The sequence below is a fragment of the Saccopteryx leptura genome, chromosome 5 (assembly GCF_036850995.1).
Source record: "Saccopteryx leptura isolate mSacLep1 chromosome 5, mSacLep1_pri_phased_curated, whole genome shotgun sequence".
NCBI lineage: Eukaryota > Metazoa > Chordata > Mammalia > Chiroptera > Emballonuridae > Saccopteryx > Saccopteryx leptura.
This window is the reverse complement of record NC_089507.1, coordinates 130,412,026-130,434,518: the sequence shown is the minus strand read 5'-3', so window position 1 is coordinate 130,434,518 and position 22,493 is coordinate 130,412,026. Positions and strand designations below refer to the sequence as shown.

The 22,493-nt window shown below is 35.7% G+C and overlaps 1 protein-coding gene across 2 annotated transcripts in view; it reads left to right on the top strand.

Moving 5' to 3' along the window:
• The window catches only part of LOC136405828 (pre-mRNA-splicing factor 18), a 68,076-nt gene that overhangs the window by 23,562 nt on the left and 22,021 nt on the right, over positions 1–22,493 (top strand). For both annotated transcript variants that reach the window (XM_066385371.1, XM_066385370.1), the window contains exons 2-4: positions 8,516–8,593; positions 11,761–11,865; positions 14,506–14,619. In XM_066385371.1, coding sequence (XP_066241468.1) covers positions 8,516–8,593; positions 11,761–11,865; positions 14,506–14,619 — 297 coding nt within the window. The remainder of the gene's footprint in view (positions 1–8,515; positions 8,594–11,760; positions 11,866–14,505; positions 14,620–22,493) is intronic.

The window sequence follows — 22,493 nt, the reverse complement described above, 5'->3', positions numbered from 1 at the left end:
GGGTATGAACCCAAATTTTAAATATTCCTCCGAATATTGACGAGTTTTTTTCTTGCTTGCACCACTCATTATACTATCGGCTATAATAAAAATAAGATCAATTAAAAACTAATATTAAAATATGTGTTAAAATATATTCAATGTGACAGAGTAAACATATACTAAAAATTCATATTTATTTAAATGTATATAACACATTTACTACACTACCACCACAAATCAAAAGGTATCTTTATTTTTTCCACTTGACAACATTTTCTGGAAAGTTATGCTTCTACAATTAAAATTGTCGTGCATGCACTATTATAGCCCCAATAATATTTATAAAATATTATTGCTTTCTAGCCCCGATGCAAGAAGTACTTAATAAAGAGTTTAATATTGATAAAAATAAAATCAAATACCAATTATATCTATGCAATATATATATGTATATTTATTAAATCAACGAGCTTTTACAAGTTTTGACTGACATTTATTTCAAATTAACACCAACTGAATGATGTGAAACACTACAGAAGTTGTGATGGGCCAATTAGGTGAGAATAACTGTGTTGTTTAGTGAGTTTTTAAAACATCCGGGGTTCCCCACGGCAGACGGCACGCTCCGCGGTGAACCCAGGACGAAGTTTACTTGACGACGCCAATCACCCAGTTGATATTTTGGTCTCGTCAAACGAAATTATACTTAATAATTATTTACTGCAATTATTTAAGAATTGCATTTTTTGTTAAATTTGGCACAGATATCTAGCATTGCATTTAAATGGCCCGGGGCGAAAGAGTTAAAGTCATGTCGAGTCCATTTTCAAATTGCCCCCCTTAAATATTGGATTGCCCCTTGTGGGGCGTGGGCCCCACATTGGGAAACACTGCCGTAGATATACAAAGAATTATTGTAGAATACTATGAAAAACTTTATGCCACTAAATTCAACAACCTAGAAGAAATGGATAAATTCCTAGAACAATACAGCCTTCCTAGACTGAGTCAAGAAGAAGCAGAAAGCCTAAACAGGCCTATTAGTAGAGAAGAAATAGAAAAAACCATTAAAAACCTCCCCAAAAATAAAAGTCCAGGCCCTGATGGCTATACCAGCGAATTTTATCAAACATTCAAAGAAGACTTGGTTCCGATTCTACTGAAAGTCTTCCAAAAAATTGAAGAAGAAGCAATACTTCCAAACACATTTTATGAGGCCAACATAACCCTCATTCCAAAACCAGGCAAGGATGGTACAAAAAAAGAAAACTACAGGCCAATATCTCTAATGAATACAGATGCTAAAATACTAAACAAAATACTAGCAAATCAAATACAACAACATATTAAAAAGATAATACATCATGATCAAGTGGGATTCATCCCAGAATCTCAAGGATGGTTCAACATACGTAAAACGGTTAACGTAATACACCGTATCAACAAAACAAAGAACAAAAACCACATGATCTTATCAATAGATGCAGAAAAGGCTTTTGATAAAATACAACACAATTTTATGTTTAAGACTCTCAACAAAATGGGTATAGAAGGAAAATATCTCAACATGATAAAGGCCATATATGATAAACCATCAGCTAACATCATATTAAATGACACTAAACTGAAGGCTTTCCCCCTTAAATCAGGAACAAGACAGGGTTGTCCACTCTCTCCACTCTTATTTAATGTGGTACTAGAGGTTCTAGCCAGAGCAATCAGACAAGACAAAGAAATAAAAGGCATCCATATCGGAAAAGAAAAAGTAAAGGTATCACTTTTTGCAGATGATATGATCCTATACATCGAAAATCCCAAAGAATCCACAAAAAGACTACTAGAAACAATAAGCCAATACAGTAAGTTCGCAGGATACAAAATTAACATACAGAAATGAATAGCCTTTCTATATGCCAACAATGAAACATTTGAGAACGAACTCAAAAGAATAATCCCCTTCACGATTGCAACAAAAAAAATAAAATACTTAGGAATAAACATAACAAAGAATGTAAAGGACTTATATAATGAAAACTATAAACCATTGTTAAGGGAAATCAAAAAAGATATAATGAGATGGAAGAATATTCCTTGTTCTTGGTTAGGAAGAATAAATATAATCGAGATGGCCATATTACCCAAAGCAATATGCAAATTTAATGCAATTCCCATCAAAATTCCAATGACATTTTTTAAAGAAATGGAGCAAAAAATCATCAGATTTATATGGAACTATAAAAAATCTTGAATAGCCAAAGCAATCCTAAGGAAAAAGAATGAAGCTGGGGGCATTACAATACCTGACTTCAAACTATATTATAGGGCACTACAATCAAAATAGCATGGAATTGGCAAAAAAGAGACACTCAGACCAATGGAACAGAATAGAAAACCCAGAAATAAAACCACATATATATAGTCAAATAATTTTTGATAAAGGGATTAACAACACACAATGGAGAAAAGAAAGCCTCTTCAATAAATGGTGCTGGGAAAACTGGAAAGCCACATGCAAAAGAATGAAACTGGACTACAGTCTGTCCCCCTGTACTAAAATCAACTCAAAATGGATCAAAGATCTAAACATAAGACCTGAAACAATTAAGTACATAGAAGAAGACATAGGTACTAAACTCATAGACCTGAGTTTTAAAGAGCATTTTATGAATTTGACTCCAAAGGCCAGAGGAGTGAAGGCAAAAATTAATGAATGGGACTACATCAGACTAAGAAGTTTTTGCTCAGCAAGAGAAACTGATAACAAAATAAACAGACACCAACTAAATGGGAAATGATATTTTCAAACAACAGCTCAGATAAGGGCCTAATATCCAAAATATACAAAGAACTCATAAAACTCAACAACAAACAAACAATCCAATAAAAAAATGGGAAGAGGACATGAACAGACACTTCTCCCAGGAAGAAATACAAATGGCCAACTGATATATGAAAAGATGCTCATCTTCGTTAGTTATTAGAGAAATGCAAATCAAAACTGCAATGAGATACCACCTCACACCTGTTAGATTGGCTATTATTAACAAGACAGGTAATAGCAAATGTTGGAGAGGCTGTGGAGAAAAACGAACCCTCATACACTGTTGGTGGGAATATAAAGTAGTACAACCATTATGCAAGAAAGTATGGTGGTTCCTCGAAAAACTGAAAAAAGAACTACCTTATGACCCAGCAATCCCTCTACTGGGTATATACCCCAAAAACTCAGAAACATTGATACGTAAAGACACATGCAGCCCCATGTTCATTGCAGCATTGTTCACAGTGGCCAGGACATGGAATCAACCAAAAGCCCGTCAATAGATGACTGGATAAAGAAGATGTGGCACATACACACTATGGAATACTACTCAGCCATAAGAAATGATGACATCGGATCATTTACAGCAAAATGGTGGGATCTTGATAACATTATACGAAGTGAAATAAGTAAATCACAAAAAATAGGAACTGCATTATTTCATACATAGGTGGGACATAAAAGTGAAAGTAAGAGACATTTATAAGAGTGTGGTGTTACGGGGGAGGGGGGAGAGGGAAAGGGGGAGGGGAAGGGCACAAAGAAAACTAGATAGAAGGTGACAGAGGACAATCTGACTTTGGGTGATGGGTATGCAACATAAGTGAACGACAAGATAACCTGGATTTGTTATCTTTGAATATATGTATCCTGATTTATTGATGTCGTCCCATTAAAAAGAAAATTATATAATAAAAAAAAAAAGAAGAATTGGTTGAAAAAGTATTTCTCAATATTCAAACCAATTATAAGAATTACGATTGGCTGAGTGAATGAGCTATTTTTGCGGCCAAGAACAAAGATGTCTACTAACAATATTATAAAGTCTAACATTCAAAGTGAGGCAGTCACATACAAGTCCATCGACACTTGTATGTGTTGCTTAATTAACACAGATGAAGCGGTTAATTATCCAACAGAATTTTTGAATTCACTGGATCTGCCAGGGATGCCACCGCATGTACTGCAATTGAAAATCGGCTGCCAATTATCATGTTGTGAAATATCAACCAGCCAAAGCTTTGCAACGGCACGTGGCTTGCAGTAAAAAAATTAATGAGCAACGGCATAGAAGCAACAATCTTTACAGGACCTTTCAAAGATGAAGATGTCCTCATTCCTCGCATTCCTATGATTCCAACGGATATGCCATTTCAATTTAAGACATTGTAGTTCCCAATTCGATTGGCGTTTGCAATCACCATCAACAAAGCTCAGGGCCAGTCTTTAGAATTGTGCGCTTTAGATGTAGACACAGATTGCTCCTCACATGGCCAGTTATATGTTACGTGTTATAGAGTCGGCAAACCAGACAATCTATATCTGCACAGACAATGGAACAACAAAAAAATTGTATACCCACAAGCATTGTGAAATTAAACATATTAGAAACATGCACTTTCTCTATTCTTTTCCATTTAACCAGACTGAGCCACAGCAACGCGTGGCCGAGTACAGCTAGTAAATAAATAAAAAAGAAAGAAAGAAGTTAAAACAGGAAAATTTATTTATTTTTTATTATTATTATTTTAAGTGAGAGGAGGGGAGATAGACTGACTCCCGCCCTAACTGGGATCAACCCAGCAACCCCGTGTGGGGCCAATGCTTGAATCAACTGAGCTGTTCTCCGTGCCTGGGGCTGTCACTCAAACCACCACTGACTACGAGACAGGAGAGAGAGAAGGGGGAGAGGGAGAGGAAGAGAAGCAAATGTTCGCTTCTCATGTGTGTCCTGACCAGGGATTGAACCTGGGATGTCTGCATGTCTCTATCCACTGGGTCAACTGGCCAGGGCAAAACTGGGAAATTTAAAAATGTTTGTACAGAGTGGGGCAAATGTAGATTTACTGTTGTGAGTACATGAAACACAGAGTTTATTCTTGTATTATTATTTCTTAATTATTGTATTACTTTTCGTACAATTATAAACCTACTTTTGCTCCACTGTGTATATATTTCATGTAGAAATACAATAGAAACCCATCATAAGTTAACAAATATTACATTTTTATGAAAACTGACTATGTTTTCAGAAAAAAAAGAAATTTAGAAAAATGGTGTATTTGACAGTTTTGCAGATCTCTTTAATCTCTGGCATATTAGGAGACAGTTGGATTCTCCCGTGCGTTTCTCAATTCAACCTGCTGCGATATGGTGTTTTTGTTCAATTATATGCTGAAACTTCATCCTCGTACAGATAGGTAATTGGAAAGGGGAGTGTTTTAATAGCCTTTTCAGATAATGTGGTTCTTTGTTATTATACCACAAGTAGACAAATGGTAAATTTTTTAAAGATTAATTAAGAGTGTGGATTCTAACTCAGATCAATGACTTTTTGTATATAAAATCTATTGATATATTCTGCTCTATATCTGTTCTGATCTAATCTGTTCATACATCTTCTGCCTATGCATGATTTTGTAACATCTTGCCTTTATAACATCATGGTTTGCTGAGTTAAGCAGATCTTTAAATGTTGACAGATTTCAGTAGATGATACAAAGAAAATCCCATTCATTAATATTATTCCTAGTTGATCAGAAAATCCTTTAAATATTGGGAAACAATCAAATTCACAGTGATGGATACATATTTTCCAACATTCTAAGTTTTGCTTGAAAGATGGAATTTTATCATAGGTGATAAGTACTATCAGTTTCTCTTGAAGTGACAGGCTTGCTCTGTTCAGTTTTGAGAAAATACCCAATATGCATATCTGAATAATTATTGCACAAGTGCTTTTCTTTGAGACAATGATCCCATTTCATTATGTAGCAGAAGTGCTTTGCTTATTTCATTATACCAAAACTCAAGAGTTGAGATTTAGTAAAATTGTACTTTATCACGATATAAGAAGAACTGACTTCTTGATTTTACTGCAAGCCCATGGTAGTGAGGAGTATGACCACAGCTCTATAAATAAGGTACTTAGCCTTTATTTATGCTAAGATTCCAGTAGTTTTCCTCACCATCGTTTTAGTACCATTAGTGCGAATGTGTGCACAGTGAAAAGGGGGCACATAACATATTATGAAAATAAATTTGACCTTGAAGAATCTCTGAAAAGGTCTAAGGTACTCCCAGGATTTTATCAACCACAGCTTGAGAATTGATGTTCTATATTTAAGATTTTATTAGTTGTGTTCAATGAAACACATGAAAGTAAAAGATACAGTAATTGATTAGACTGTGGACTGTGAGCTGGAGAGTCCTTTTACTTTCCTCCTATGTATCTTCTTTTTCTGAGAGACACCACATGTTTGTCAACTTGTTTATTTGAACTATGACAGTTATCTGCTACATAAAAGGAGCAATTCATGATGCTGAAATAACATTTTGGGAGCGAAGAACTGTAGCTTGGAATATTGAACAGTACAAAGGATTTAAGGACAGAGTTCTAGTCCTGCCTCTGTTACTCATGAGGTTAAGTTTGGGAATGTCACCTACCCTTTCTAATTCTCAAATTTCTCACCTCTCTTGTGGGATTACTGTAATATTATTTGCTCCTACCTTTTGTCAGGGTAGTTTTGATATTCAACTGATACCATCAGTTCTTTACCCCAGGTAGTGTCTTCTTCATCTTTACATCGTAATGCTGCATTTGGTATGTGATAGTATTTATTGAGTCAATGAAAGAACTTTTAAAAAACTTTATTATGAAAGTTTTAAACATATACATAAATATAATTATATAATAAGCTCCTGTCTACCCCTCCCCCTAATACATTTGTAACTCTAGGAAATATCAGTATGTTTTTATATAAACGAAATGACACCTAGCAAAATTAAAATTAGGTCCTTATTATCATCAGATACTCTTTTTCATTTACATATCTCCAATTGAATTAAAATATATTCATGTATATGTTTTTACAGTTGGTTTGTTCAAATCAAACCCACACAAAGTACAGTCATAGCATTTGTTTATTATGACTCTTGGTTTCTTTTAATTGAGAACATTTTTATTCCCTCAGCTTCGCTCCTTTTTGATGCTATTAACTTGGAGAATCTGGAGCTAGTTTTATAAACTTCCCAGTGCTTGATGGTTTCCCTGGTGTTAGTTAGCTTGTCCCTCTATTCCCTACATTTCTGGTAAACTGGTAGTTAGACCTAAAAGCTTGATTAGTTTTATATTTACCTTTCTGGAAAGAATGTTGTATCACATAGGAAGTGCATAAAGATTTTATTTTACTAATTTTAGGAAGAAGAGAGAGAGAGAGAGAAGGGGTGGGAAGCAGGAAGCATCAACTCATGGTAATTGCTTCTTGTATGTGCCTTGACCAGGCAAGCCTGGTGTTTCAAACCTGTGACCTCAGCATTCCAGGTTAGCACTTTATCCACTGCACCACCACAGGTCAGGTGCCTGTGTTTTTGGTGCCAGCCATGATCAGTATGTTCAAGTATTGGCAGCCTGATCATTCCATTGAAAGTCATTGCCGAGTAAATGAGCTTTGGACTATGAGGTGCTACATACGTGAGTAGAGGTGGTATTGAGGTACTATTATAATTACTACTAATAAAATAGGGCAATATCTTTATTTGAGCAAAGTCATCAATGGAATAAGAGCTGCTGATAGTAACAAGCCTCCAAATTAGTAACTGTAGATTTAACAGCAAGGGTAATTTTTTATTTATTCATTTTTTTAGAGAGGACAGGGAGAGAGAGGAGAGAGACAGAGAGAGAAGGGGGGTTGGAGCTGGAAGCATCAACTCCCATATGTGCCTTGACCAGGCAAGCCCAGGGTTCAAACCGGCGACCTCAGCATTTCCAGGTCGACGCTTTATCCACTGCACCACCACAGGTCAGGCAGCAAGGGTAATTTTTTATATGGTACAGAAAGCACTAACATTTTTTCTCCTGTCATAGTAGATTCAGAGCTTGTCTCCTAACATCAAGTCTTATTAAAACAAATGCCTTTAAACTGTATTTTCAATTAAAAAAAAAGACTCTAAAATCTGTCAGAATGATTTTAAGGATTAATACAATTTTAAGAATTAATAAAATACTATTAAATGATACAGTAAGTTTCCAAATGACAAAAAGAATTTGGACACACTCTTAGAGCTCTCTTGGTAATGAGATTTAAGATGTTCGCTATAGATGCCATAATTTTTGTTTGATTACTTCTGTTAAGAAATATAATTAAAACATTTCATTTTATATGGTTCATAATGAATCCATTTATAGAGATGATCGTTGAACTCAAATCTTGGAAAATTAAATGAAAACTATGAACATTTGGAAAATATTGTTGGTTTCTTCTCTTTGCTATTGAATATGTCTGTTAAAATGACATTGCAAGAAAAATAGTACTTCAAATTTAGACTAGAAGTTGAGGACAGGTGGCAAGTTTAGGAAATCAATATAATCTCTATGGAACTAAAAATCTTGACCAATTTCTTGAAAAACTGAAGAGTGTTTTCCAATTGTTGACTCTGGGAAATGAAATTTTACCCAAGGACATATTATTAACATATTTATTTCTTCAATAGGAAAATAAAAAATATTTCAAGCGTAGTGAACTTGCAAAAAAAGAAGAGGAAGCATATTATGAAAGATGTGGCTACAAGGTACAAATTCCTGCTATTATGTTAAATTGTCTATTTCTCAGTTTAAATTTATACAGCTGTTCTTAAAGTGACAAAATTATTGATCTCTGTTTAATTTATCAATGTTATACATTAGCCTATAAGTGAGAAGCCATCTGGAGAGGTATGAGTTTTTGTTTTCATTTTTTCTTTCTTTTTTTTTCTTGAATTCAGGAAAATACATGCATGACTTTTGGCTTGGAATGGTTTGGCCTTCAGTGGACAGCATGAAGTGGCTTGAGATCAAAGCTTGACTTTGTTTTTTAAATTAAGTCCTGGATCATTTTTATCTCTACCACTACTCCTCTCCCCACCTCTCCCAATAAAAGTCTATTTAAAGGGCTAAAAACATTTTATTCATTCAACAACAATGGATGGTATAAGCAGTGGTATTCTTTCTGCTTTCTCCTGAATATTTTAAGCCATTGTTTTTACATTTGCATTGTTAATAATTCCTTTTGGTTTTAAGTACCTCTGCCTGAAGTATAGTGTCATATAGCATATGCTTTTATGTAATAAAGAACCACATTTCAAACACTTGATCAGGCTATTGGATAGAAAATGTACTATTGAAATATGTGTTAGAAACAAATGAGTTGTCTGGAAGACTATTGTTTTTGAAGAATGACTATAATCATCTTTGAGATTACCTAGTTGAATAACATTGAGTTTTTTATTGGGAGGGGTTAAAGGTTATGAAGTGAAGTTATGTTTAAATTATTTTTAAAAGACTATGTCTAGTTTTATAATTTTTTAAACCAAATTTCAGAAGCTCTTTGAAATACTTTTGCCAAATCATGAATTTGAAATAAACTTTTTGCTTGTGAAACACCAATATAAAATATTTACTCTATGCATGTCATCTTGAAAGTTCTGGAAATTAATTTATCTGGCATAGCATTTCTAAGAGAAGCATGAGTAGTGCAAGTGGTATGTATATGCATTTGGTTCTATTTTGTAGTGCTGGGAGAGGGCCAGTTTGAAAAATGTAGTTATACTATTTCTGATAGGTTCCTATAGTATGAAAGTTTATATTTGTATTTTGACATTTACCATGAATATATTGATTTCATTTACTTCTAATGTAGGAGATTAAAATGTTTTGTTTAACTAACCATTGAATAAATATTCAGAAAAAATTCTCATCTTTTGCTTGCCTCAACATTGTCAAACTCTAACTAGATTTAGAATAAGAATTACTTACCCTGAGTTTAGTCTACTGACTTGTTACTTTGCCTGATTCCTAAATTTGAACCTTTCAGCTTTTTGATAAGATAGGAAAAGAATGTATAACAATGTAGCAATTTTGCTTTGCTTGGGTTACTCTGCCAATACAGCAGTATTTCTTGCTTACATGGAGGAAAGCACTGAAGCAAAGTAATTACTGGGAAGTGTTGCTTGTAATGTTGAGTCCAGCTGCCATTTCATAATTGAAACCACTTTTCATCCAAAATTTTTGGAGAAATGACCTGGTTTTTTTGTTTGTTTGTTTGTTTGTTTCTTTTTGTATTTTTCTGAAGTTGGAAACGGGGAGGCAGTCAGACAGACTCCCGCATGTGCCCGACCGGGATCCACCTGGCACGCCCACCAGGGGGTGATGCTCTGCCCATCTGGGGCATCGCTCTGTTGCAACCAGAGCCATTCTAGCGCCTGAGGCAGAGGCCACAGAGCCATCCCCAGTGCCCGGGCCAACTTTGCTCCAGTGGAGCCCTGGCTGTGGGAGGGGAAGAGAGAGAGAAGAAGGAGAGAGGGAGGTGTGGAGAAGCAGATGGGCAGCTTCTTTGTGTGCCCTGGCCGGGAATCGAAATCGGGACTCCTGAACGCCAGGCCGACGCTCTACCACTGAGCCAACCGGCCAGGGCAGGAGTAACCTGTTTTTATGCTTAAAGAGAAGGCACGGGTTGTTTCTCAAAGATTTTTAATATTTCCTTCTTGGTAGTAATGAAAATACAGCATGTATTGCTTTTATTCCTTTTTTAAAAAATGTTAATTTTATTGATTTTATTGGGAGGAAAGGAGACAGCAGGAAAGAGACAGGAACATCTGTTCCTGTCTAAGGATTGAACCTGGCAACCTCTGTTTTGGGGCTTTTATTCCTTTATAGAAACTGGTTTCCATTTTTAAAAGGCTTGATGCTGATTTGTTTTGTAAAAATATACAAGTTTTTTTTTTTATCTTAGTTTTCTTTTACACTAATTAATACTGACAAACCTAACCATTAACCATAAACTGTGGAATTGTAAATTATATAATTTTAGTTGTATAGCCTTTCTTAGGTGAATGTGAGTTTTTCCTTAATGTTGATCTTTTATGTTTTTGTGATCTTTTGGAATTTTAGATTTTCTATGGTCAGTTGGGAAACCATATTTCAGTATCTTTTTAGAGAACACACCATGGGGCTTATAAATTGCTTAACTCAATTTTCTTAAACGGTGAGGTGGCAGATTCAAGAAAATATTTGAAGAGATTTTTTTCCCTGCAGGTTCAGATGAACAGAAAGGAATGTCCACTTTTTCTTTGTGTGGTATGAGTAGAGAGGTGTGATTTCATTATTGTCTCACAAAGTTTGTAACTCAGTTTATGAGCAAGTTCTGGATAGCATTGGAAATTTTTCTACGTGTCCAAAAGTAGAAATTTCTGTGATTTCTGTGTATGTGGAATAATACTTTTCAAAAAGCTGGATCTTGAAGCTTCATAGATTTCTTTTAGAAAGCAGTTTTCTTTGGCCTTCATTTTAAACCCAGAGCAAGGATCAGGCAACCTTGTAGATGATTTTCTCAAAGAGAAGAAACAGGTTAGTAGTTTTTCAAGAAAAAAATAACATTCTTTAGAGTTGAGGAAGAAAGTCTAAAATTCAGCTTTTTAAGGTTTGGTTTTGGAAACCATTATACTTGTGTCACTCTTCCGTAGCAGAATGCTGATGTGCGTGCTTCCTCTTTGTGCTGCTCTGGAAATGGACAGAATTGATAAGCTCTTAAAGCTGCACATTTATTATGAGCTCTTTCCTTGGAGTAACGTTCAGAAGACCTTCAGTAGTTAAAACATTTAACTTTCACAAACAGCTAATCTAGTAGAATAGTAGAATAATAAGGATTATCTACAGTTTAAAAGCTGAATTTTATTTTATTTTATATTTGCTGTTAATATAGATACAGCCAAAAGAGGAGGACCAGAAACCATTAGCTTCATCAAATCCAGTGTTAGAACTTGAACTAGCGGAGGAAAAATTACCCATGACTCTTTCTAGGCAAGAGGTAAGTTTCTGTATAGAGTGTTTCATGAAAAGAAAAAAAAACCTCTCCATAACATTTACATTTATCTGTAGTTCTATCCAATAGTTTTATTATGTCATTCCTATATAAGATAACTTACTAAACTCAATTATTCTGCAGTTGGCCAGTTTTCTTCGTGAAGTTCTAAATTAATCTCTGATTTTCTTGATGCTACTTATATTAAACTTTTTTAAGTAGTTATTTTATACTTTAAGAACTAAACACATTGTTTTAAATGTACATATTCTAAAAAATTATACTTAAATTATTTTTATAAATTATTTTAAATATACTATTTTGTAACTTTCTTTAATACATCTTTCTAGGTCACAATATGGAGATCTTGCCTGACCAGGTGGTGGCACAGTGGATAGAGTGTCAGACTCAGATGCAGAGGACCCAGGTTCAAAACCCTGAGGTTGCCTGCTTGAGCACAGCTGATCTGGCTAGAGCGCGGGCTCAGCAGCTTGAGCGCAGGGTCTCTGGCTTGAGCATGGGATCATAGACATGGCCCTATGGTTGCTGGCTTGATTCCAAGGTCACTGGCTTGAGCAAGGGGTCACTTACTCTGCTGTAGTCCCCCGGTCAAGGCACATATGAGAAAGTAATCAATGAACAACTAAGACACTGCAACAAAGAATTGATGCTTCTCATCTCCCTGTCTGTGTGTCCCTATCTGTCCCTCTCTCTCTGTCTCTGTCACACACAGAAAAAAAAATTTATATAAGGAGAGCTCTTTCTAGGTCAAAATATAGAAGTATATATATAATTTTTATGACTATAATTTCCCATAATGTTTTTAAAACCAATTTATTATTGGTCATTTAGATTGCTTCAGCATTTCCCTATTATAAATCATACTAAAAGAAACATCTTTCTGTAGACATCCTTGCATGCATAATAATGTGTGACTATTTCCTTCGAAAAGTTTTCTAGAAGCGTGATTTCTGGTGTGTATATACTAAAGATTAAAGTCTCTGTACATTTCTAAGATTTTTGATACTCATTACCAGAGAACCCTATATCTGTTCCACCAGTTTATATTCTCATCTGTAGTGTTTGCCCATACCCTGGTCAATATCAACTATTATTTTCTTTAAAATATTTCTAAATGATATTTATGTGATATAAAGAGTTCAAGCTATTAGAAGGTACAAAACAAAAATAAACTTTGAATAAAAGAAAACCTTTAGCGGAAAGGATTGCTGACTCTGGAAGCTGTCATGTGAAAATTAGAGGAAAGTATTTTGAATACTTAGCCTGAAGAGTGGAAGAGTAGAGACTTTTAAAAGCATCCATTGACAACAGCTCTAATTTTGAAAAGGAATTGAGTATTCTCTGTGGTTTCATAAAGTAGAGCTAAGGTAAATGGGTTTCATATAGTAGAGCTAAGGTAAATGGGTAAAAGTTTAAGGCAGGTAGATTTTACTTTATTTTGAGAAGCAAAACATGCCCCAAAATGCAGTGGGCTGTTTTCATGAAGAGATGTGATTCCTGTCATTTGTCAGGAAGGGACCTGACAGGTGTTTTTGAGATCATTTCTGCATTGATTAGAGAAAGCAATAGATAACCTCCTCAGTTTCTTTTTAATACCAGGCTTTCAGTTAATCCATAGAGAGCCCAGGTAGTGGTTTCTAAGTGGATTCCCAGGTGAAGTTCTTGGTATTTTTATTTAGTTTGGATCAACCTTTATTAATTATAAATTTTATTTCTCCTTCTTAAGAGATAAAACATGTATATAGTGTCTAAAACACATATGTTCAATATATTGGATAATTATAAAGCAAGCACCCATATAAGCTTCACCTAAGTCAAGACATAGAATATTACCAGCCTCTCCAAAGCCCTGTACATTCCACATTCTGATCATACTCAGTCTCTCTTCTGAGAAACAAATGTTTGGTTTAAAATGTAGTATTGAGTACTGCAACGCTGACCTTAGTTAGCTATGGTCATTGAGTTACCAGCTGACTCTAAATTTTATTTTCCTTGTCTATATCAATATTATCATTTGCTCCCATCTTACTGTTTTTCTTATGTGTTCTACTGCAGTGGTCCCCAACCTTTTTTGGACCACGGAGCGGTTTAATGTCAAAATATTTTCACGGACTGGCCTTTAGGGTGGGACGGATAAATGCACAAAATAAAATTATGCGACCGGTGTAAAAACTGGTATTTTTAAATATAATTGTTGAACTTATGAGACAAGCATCAAGAATGAGTCTTAGATGGATGTAACAGAGGGAATCTGGTCATTTTTTAAAAACAAAACATTGTTCAGACTTAAATATAAATAAAACGGAAATAATGTAAGTTATTTATTCTTTCTCTGCGGACCGGTACCAAATGGCCCACGGACCGGTACTGGTCTGTGGCCCGGGGGTTGGGGACCACTGTTCTACTGCACAGTTGATACTTACCTGAAACAGCCAAAGGACCTAAACCATTAAGGTTATTTAAGATGTTTCATTTACCCTGTATATTCGTTCATGGAAAATAAAAGGAAAAACAAACACACATTTTTGCATTGACATTTCAAAATAAGTGTTTGTTCACCTAAAATAGGAATTACTATTACTAATAAAATAAGAAATTACTAATGTGTTTTTGTTTTTTTAATAGGTTATCAGAAGATTGAGAGAAAGAGGAGAACCAATCAGACTATTTGGAGAAACTGATTATGATGCTTTTCAACGTTTAAGAAAAATAGAGATCCTCACACCAGAAGTTAACAAGGTAAGAAGTCAGAACAAAGCTAGCAGAATATCACTAGTTTATTTCACATAAACTAGAATAGTATGGGTTTGACAGTTTGACCAGTTGCATTAAACACAAAATGGAAACAGCCATAGTACTGCTGTTGAATGTAAGTTTTTCAAAAAAATTAAATTTAACAGGGTGACTTTGATCAGTAAGAGTACATAGGTTTCCAGTGAACCTCTCTACACCATTTGAACTGTTGATTGTGCTGTGTGCCCATCACCCAAAGTCAAATCATTTTCCACCACAGTATATTTATCCCTCTTTCCTCTCCTCCTGCCTCCTCTCCCTGGTAACTACTTAACTATAATCTATGTCTATAAGTCTCAGTTTTATATGACATGTATGTGTGAAATCATATAGTTATTAGCTTTTTCTGATTTACTTATTTCACTTACTATAATGTTCTCAAGTTCCACCCATATTGTCATAAATGGCAAAATGCCATCATTTCTTATGGCTGATTAGTATTCCATTGTATATATGTATCACATCTTTATCCAATCCTCTATTGAAGACACTTTGTCTTGGCCACCGTTTCCATGTCTTGGCCACCGTGAATAATGCTGCGATGAATATGAGGGCGCACGTGTCTTTGCGTACCAGTGTTTTCGAGTTTTGGGGGTAGATACCCAGCAAAGAAATAGCTGGGTCATATGGTACTTCCATTCTTAATTTTTTGAGGTACCACCATACTGTTTTCTATAATCCCTGTACCAATTTACATTCCTACCAGCAGTGAATGAGGGTTCCTTTTTCTCCACAGCCTCTCCAACACTTGTTATTACCTGTCTTGTTGATAATAGCTAATCTAACAGGTGTGAGGTGGTATCTCATTGTAGTTTTGATTTGCATTTCTCTAATACCTAATGAAGATGAGCATCTTTTTATATATTTGTTGGCCTTTTGTATGTCTTCTAGGGAGAAGTGTCTGTTCAGGTCCTCTCCCCATTTTCCAGTTGGATTATTTGTTTGCTGTTGAACTTTGTGAGTTCTTTACATAATGTATTGCCCATGTATAAATGTACCTTTTCCCGAAAAATTTGGGGTCTAAAAATTGGGTCTTACACAGCGGTTGTAGATTTTTTTTTACTTACATTTCCCACTTTTTTGCGCTTGTTTTTGTACTTGTTGAAGACAGTGATTTGTCATCAGACACAGATGAGGACAAGCTAATGGATGGGAGTTTTGATAATGATGAGGAGTTGTATGAATTTTATGATGAATAAAACTTGAGTTCAGTAACTTGATGTAGTACATTTTTTTTCCTTCAAATTTCGGGCCTCAAAATTAAGGTGGTGCGTCTTATACATAGAAATGTCTTATATCTGGGAAAATACAGTATTTTGTATATTTTTTCCTTATCAGAGCTGTTTTTTGTGAACATCAACTCCTGTTTGTTTGGCTGCCTGTTTGTTTTGTTGTCAGTTTCTTTTGCTGTGTAGAAGCTTTTTAGTTTGAGATATTCCCATTCATTTATCTTTGCCTTTACTTCCCTTGCCTTCAGGGTCAAATTCATAAAATGTTCTCTATGACTAAGGTCCATAAGTTTAGTACCTGTGTTTTTTTCTCTAATTTATTGTTTCAGTTCTTATATTTAGGTCTTTGATCCAATTTGAATAATTTTTGTACATGAGGACAAACTGTAATCTTCTTTTATTATTTTGCATGTGGCTTTCTAAATTTCCCAGTACTATTGAAGAAGCTTTCTTTTCTCTATTGTGTGCTCTTGGCTCCTTTTAGATTATTGTTCTATATATATGTAGTTTTATTTCTGGGCTCTTGATTCTGTTGCATTGGTTTGTTTGTGTGTTATTCTGCCAATACCATGCTGTTTTGATTATTGTGGCTCTGTAGTATAATTTGAAATCAGGTACTGTGATACCTCTGGCTCCATTCTTTTTTCTCAGGATTGCTTTGGCTATTCAGGAGCCTTTTTTGGTTCCATACAGATCAGGTGATTTTTTGTTCTATTTCTTAAAAAAAAGGACATTAGAGGGGTGGAGGAAGGAGAGGGAAGGGGTGAGGGGAGAGGATGGGCACAAAGAAAACCAGATAGAAGGTGACAGAAGACAATTTGACTTTGGGTGATGGGTATGCAACATAATCAAATGTCAAAATAACGGGGAGATGTTTTCTCTGAACATATGTACCCTGATTTATCAATGTCATCCCATTAAAATAAAAAAAAATAACATTGGTATTTTGATGGGAATTGCATTAAATTTATATATTGTTTTGGGCAATATGGCCATTTTAATTATTGTATGTTGATTCTTCCAATCCATAAACATGGAATATTTTTCCATTTTGTTGTGTCTTTTTCAATTTCTTTTAATAATGATTTGTAGTTTACAGTATATAGGTCCTTAATATCTTTTGTTGTCATTTTTAGGTATTTCATTTTTGTTGTTGCGATTATAAAAGGACTTTTTTTTATTTTTAGTTCATTTTCTGAATTTTCATTGTTGATGTATAGAAAAGCAATAGACTTTTGTACATTGATTTTGTATCCTGCGACTTTACTGTATTCGTTTGTTTCTTATATATTTTTGGTGGAACCTTTGGTGTTTTCTATATATAGGATCATGTCATCTGCCAAAAAATAATACCTTTACTTCTCTTTCCCAATAAGGGTGGCTTTTATTTCTTTCTCTTGACTGTTTACTCTGGCTAAGACTTCCAATACTATGTTGAATAAGAGTCGAGAGAGTGGGCAGCCTTGTCTTCTTGATTTTAGAGGAAAAACTTTCTGTTTTTCACCATTTAGTATGATATTGACTGATGGTTTGTCATATATGACTATTATGTTGAAGTACTTTTCTTCTAGACCCATTTAATTGAGTGTTTTAAACATAAATGGGGTCCTGGCCGGTTGGCTCAGCGATAGAGCGTTGGCCTGGCATGCGGGGGACCCGGGTTCGATTCCCGGCCAGGGCACATAGGAGAAGCGCCCATTTGCTTCTCCACCCCCCCCCCTCCTTCCTCTGTCTCTCTCTTCCCCTCCCGCAGCCAAGGCTCCATTGGAGCAAAGATGGCCCGGGCGCTGGGGATGGCTCCTTGGCCTCTGCCCCAGGCGCTAGAGTGGCTCTGGTCGCGGCAGAGTGACGCCCTGGAGGGGCAGAGCATCGCCCCCTGGTGGGCAGAGCATCACCCCTGGTGGGCGTGTCGGGTGGATCCCGGTCGGGCGCATGCGGGAGTCTGTCTGACTGTCTCTCCCCGTTTCCAGCTTCAGAAAAATACAAACAGAACAAAACAAAACAAAACAAAAAACCATAAATGGATGTTGTGTCTTATTGAAAGCCTTTTTTGCATCTATTGATATGATCATATAATTTTTGTCCTTTGTTTTGTTGATGTGGTGTATTACATTGATCAATTTGTGTATGTTGAACCACCCTTGTGCCCCTGGGATAAATCCCACTTGATTGTGTTATATTATCTTTTATTTATTTTTTGTATTTTTCCAAAGTTAGAAGCGGGGAGGCTGTCAGACTCCCACATGCGCCCAACTGGGATCCACCGGGGGGTGATGCTCTGCTCATCTTGGGCATTGCTCTGTTGTGGCTGGAGCCACTCTAGCACCTGAGGCAGAGGCCATGGGCCAACTTTGCTCCAGTGGAGCCTTGGTTGCGGGAGGGGAAGAGAGAGGTAGAGAGAAGGGAGAGGGGGAAGAGTGGAGAAGCAGATAGGTGCATCTCCTGTGTGCCCTGACTGGGAATCGAATCCAGGACTTCCACACGCCTGGCTGATGCTCTACCATTGAGCTAACCAGTCAGAGCTTGTATTATTTTTTAACGTATTGTTGTATTCAGTTTGCTAGTATTTTGTTTATGATTTCTGCATCTGTATTCATTAAAGATATTGGTCTGTAGTTTTCTTTTTTTGTATTGTCCTTGGCAGGTTTTGGTATGAGGGTTATGTTGGCCTCATGAAATGTGTTACAGAGTTTTGCTGCTTCTATTTTTTGGAAGACTTTGAGGATAGGTACCAAATCTTCTCTAATGTTTGGTAGAATTCACTAGTGTAGCCATTGTGGCCCTGGACTTTTATTTTGGGGGAATGTTTTGATAGTTTCTGTTTCCTTCCTGCTTAGGGTCTATTTAGGTTTTCCACTTTTTTGTGCTTCAGGCTAGGAAGGTTGTATAGTTCTAGGAACTTGTCCGTTTCTTCTAGTTTGTTGAATTTGGTGGCATATAATTTGTATAGTATTCCAGTATGGTCCTTTGTATATCTGTGATGTCTGTGGTAATTTCTCCTCTTTCATTTCAGATTTTGTTTATATGAGTCCTTTCTCTTTTCTCTTTAGTGAGTCTAGCCAGGGGTTTGTTAATTTTATTCATCTTTTAAAGAACTAGCTCTCTGTTGTATTAATTTTTTCTATAGTTTTTTTTTTTTTGTTCTCTATATCATTTAGTTCTCTAATTTTACTGTTTTCTTTCTTCTGCTAAAGTTGAGTTGCCTTTGTTCTTTTTCTTGTTCTTTCAGATGTGATGTTAGGTTGTTTACTTGGAATCTCTCTTGTTTCTCATTATAAGCCTGTAATGATAAAAACTTTTCTCTTGTTATTGCTTTTGCTGCATTGCAGAAGTTTTGATATTTTGTGTTGTCATTCTCACTTGTCTGTATATGTCTTTTGATTTCTGCTTTTATTTCTTCTTTGACCTAGTCATTTTTAGAAGCATGTTATTTAATTTGTCCTTTTTGTGTGTTTTTTTTACTTCCTTTTGCAATTAAATTCTAATTTCAAAGCCTTATGGTCAGAGAATATGCTTGGTTTAATTTCAGTCTTATTGAATTTGTTGAGGCTAGTTTCTGTGGCCCAATAAAGTCTACCTTGAGAATGTTCCATGCACACTAGAAGAGAATGTATAATCTGATGTTCTGGGATGGAATGTCCTGTAAATGTCTACTGTATTCATTTGATCTAGTGTGTCGCTTAAGGCCAATATTTCTTTATTTATTTTCAGTTTGGATGATCTAGCTAATGCCATCAATGGTGTGTTGAGTTCTCCAAGTATGATTGTGTTTTTGTCTTTTTCTATTTTTAGATCTATTAGTAGATGCCATATATATCTTGGTGCTCCCTAATTCAGTGCACATATATTCAGAGGTGTTATATCTTCTTGATACAGTGTCCCCTTTATCTTATGAAATGTCCATTTTTGTTTCTTGTTACCTTTGTTGTCTTGTATATGTGCTGTCGAAGTGAGCACACCTTTGTTGTCTTGAAGTCAGTATTACTGGGTATAATTATGGCTATCCCCACTCTTCTCTGGGCCTTATTTACTTAGAGAATCATTTTTCATCCTTTTATTTTAAGTCTCCTTTTGTCCCTGCAGCTCAGATATGTTTCTTGAAGGCAGAATTTGGTTGGGTTTTGCTTTTTGATCCAGTCTACTACTCTGTGCCTCTTTATTGGTGAGTTCAGGTTCATTTACATTTAGGGTAATTATTGATGCTTGAGGATTTCCTATAGTCCTTTTATGTTTTGTTTTCTGCTGGCACTGTGTCTCTGGTTCTTTTCCTTTGTATTTCTATCAGATATTTTTGTTTGGTGGTATTCCATGCTTCTTTCCTCTTACTTCCTCTTTTCTTAAAGTTATGTATTTCAGTTTTGGTTTTTTCATGGATGGTTACCGTTAGCTTATTAAGAAAAAAAATTTTCATATACACACAAGTCCTTTATCTTTTGAGTACTTCCCCACTTCATCCTCCTTTACTACTTCAGCCCTTTATCCTCTCTCCTTTTGTGTGTTTGTTGTCACAGATTGTCCGTGTTTATATTGTAACTTTGTTGGAACTTTTACTTACAGTTTTGTGTTTTGTTCTTTGTATTGGTAGAAAAGCCATTTCTTGCAGTGAGTGTTTTCTGGTGATAAATTCCCTCAGCTTTTGTATGTCTGGAAAAATTTTATTTCTCCTTCATACTTGAAGGTTAACTTTGATGGATATAATATTCTTGGCTTGGTAATTCTTCTTTCAGTACTATAAATGTTTGGGCCCCCTGTTCTAGCTTATAGAGTTTCTGCTGAGGAGTCTAATTGATGACGGGCCTTTATTTTAATTTTTTTGTGACAGAGACAGAGAGAGGGACAGATACGGACAGACAGGAAGGGAGAGAGATGAGAAGCATCAACTCTTCATTGTGACACCTTAGTTGTTCATTGATTGCTTTCTTATATGTGCCTTGACTGGGGGGCTACAGCAGACTGAGTGACCCTTTGCTCAAGCCAGCAACCTTAGGTTCAAGCTGGTGAGCTGTGCTCAAACCAGATGAGCTGTGCTCAAGCCAGTGACCTCAGGGTTTTGAACTTGGGTCCTCTGCATCCCAGTCTGATGCTCTATCCCAGTGGTTGGCAAACTCATTAGTTAACAGAGCCAAATATCAACAGTACAATGATTGAAATTTCTTTTGAGAGCCAAATTTTTTAAACTTAAACTATATAGGTAGGTACATTGCTATTAACTAGTTAGGGTACTCCTAAGCTGGCCTTTGCTAAAAATGTCCTCAGTCTAATTGAGTTGCATGTGGCTTGCGAGCCGCGGTTTGCCGAACACTGCTCTATCCACTGTGTACCGCCTGGTGAGGCAATGGACCTTTCTTTGTATGTTAAGTTCTTCTTTTCCATAGCTGCCTTGAGGATTCCCGTTGTCACTGAGGTTTGTTTTTATTTGTTTTAGTGAGAGAAAGAGATATGAACAGACAGATAGGAAGGGAGAGATGAGAAGCATCAATTCATAGTTGTGGCACCTCAGTTATTCATTGATTGCTTTCTCATATGTGCCCTGACTAGAGTGCTCCAGCCAAACCATTGACCTCTTATTCAAGCCACAGCAACCTTGGGTTTCAATCCAGTGACCTTTGGGCTCAAGTCAGTAACCATGGGGTCATGTCTGTGATCCCACGCTCAAGCCAGGGACCCCGTGCTCATGCCAGCAACCTTAGGGTTTTGAACCTGAGTCCTCATCATCAGTCCACAGCACCACTGCCTCAATAGACTTTTTTCTTTCTTTTTTTTAATAATAGCCATTTTTATGGGTGTGAAGTGGTAGTTTATTGTGTTTTTGATTTCATGTCTCTACTTACTAAGTGATGTTGGTTTCCTTTTCTTTGCTTATTGGCCATTTGCATGTCTTCTTCTTGTCAAGTCCTTTGCCCATTTTTAATCACATTATTTGTTTTTTGTTAAGTTGTAGGAGTTTCTGTATTCTAGATATCAATTCTTATCAGATACATAATTTGCAAATAATTTCTCCCTTTCCATAGCTTATTTTTTTCACTCTATTAATAGCGTCTTTGATGCATAAACGTTTTTAATTTTACTGAAGTTCCATCTTGTGTATTTTTATTGTTGTTTTCTGTGCTGTGGTATGTATACAAGAAACAATTTCCAAATACACTGTCACGAACTTTTCCTCCCATGTTTTCTTCTAAGAGTTTTACAGTTTTAGCTCTTGTATTTAGGTCTTTGATCCATTTTGAGTTAGTTTTTGTATGTGGTATAAGGTCAGGATCTAGCTGAAGACTATTTTTATTAAATGGTCACAACTGGATATGAATAGAATGTGGAATTTTCTGTCCTTAGAAATGTGATAGCCTGTGATATAGAGGAAACGCTAGTTTTATACTGTTGACATTTCTGAATGTTTCAGAGTTGAGTATAATCTTCAGGTGATTCTCAGTGATGATGTACATCATTTATGTTGTAATTTTGGTGTGGGCATGAGAGAAGGCAAGTATAGTGTTATGACTTACTCTGTCATCTTGACTAGTGTTCTAAAATTATATATACTTATTAATAAAAATGTCAAATGAAACATCAGTGAAACTTCATACAAGGTGTAAT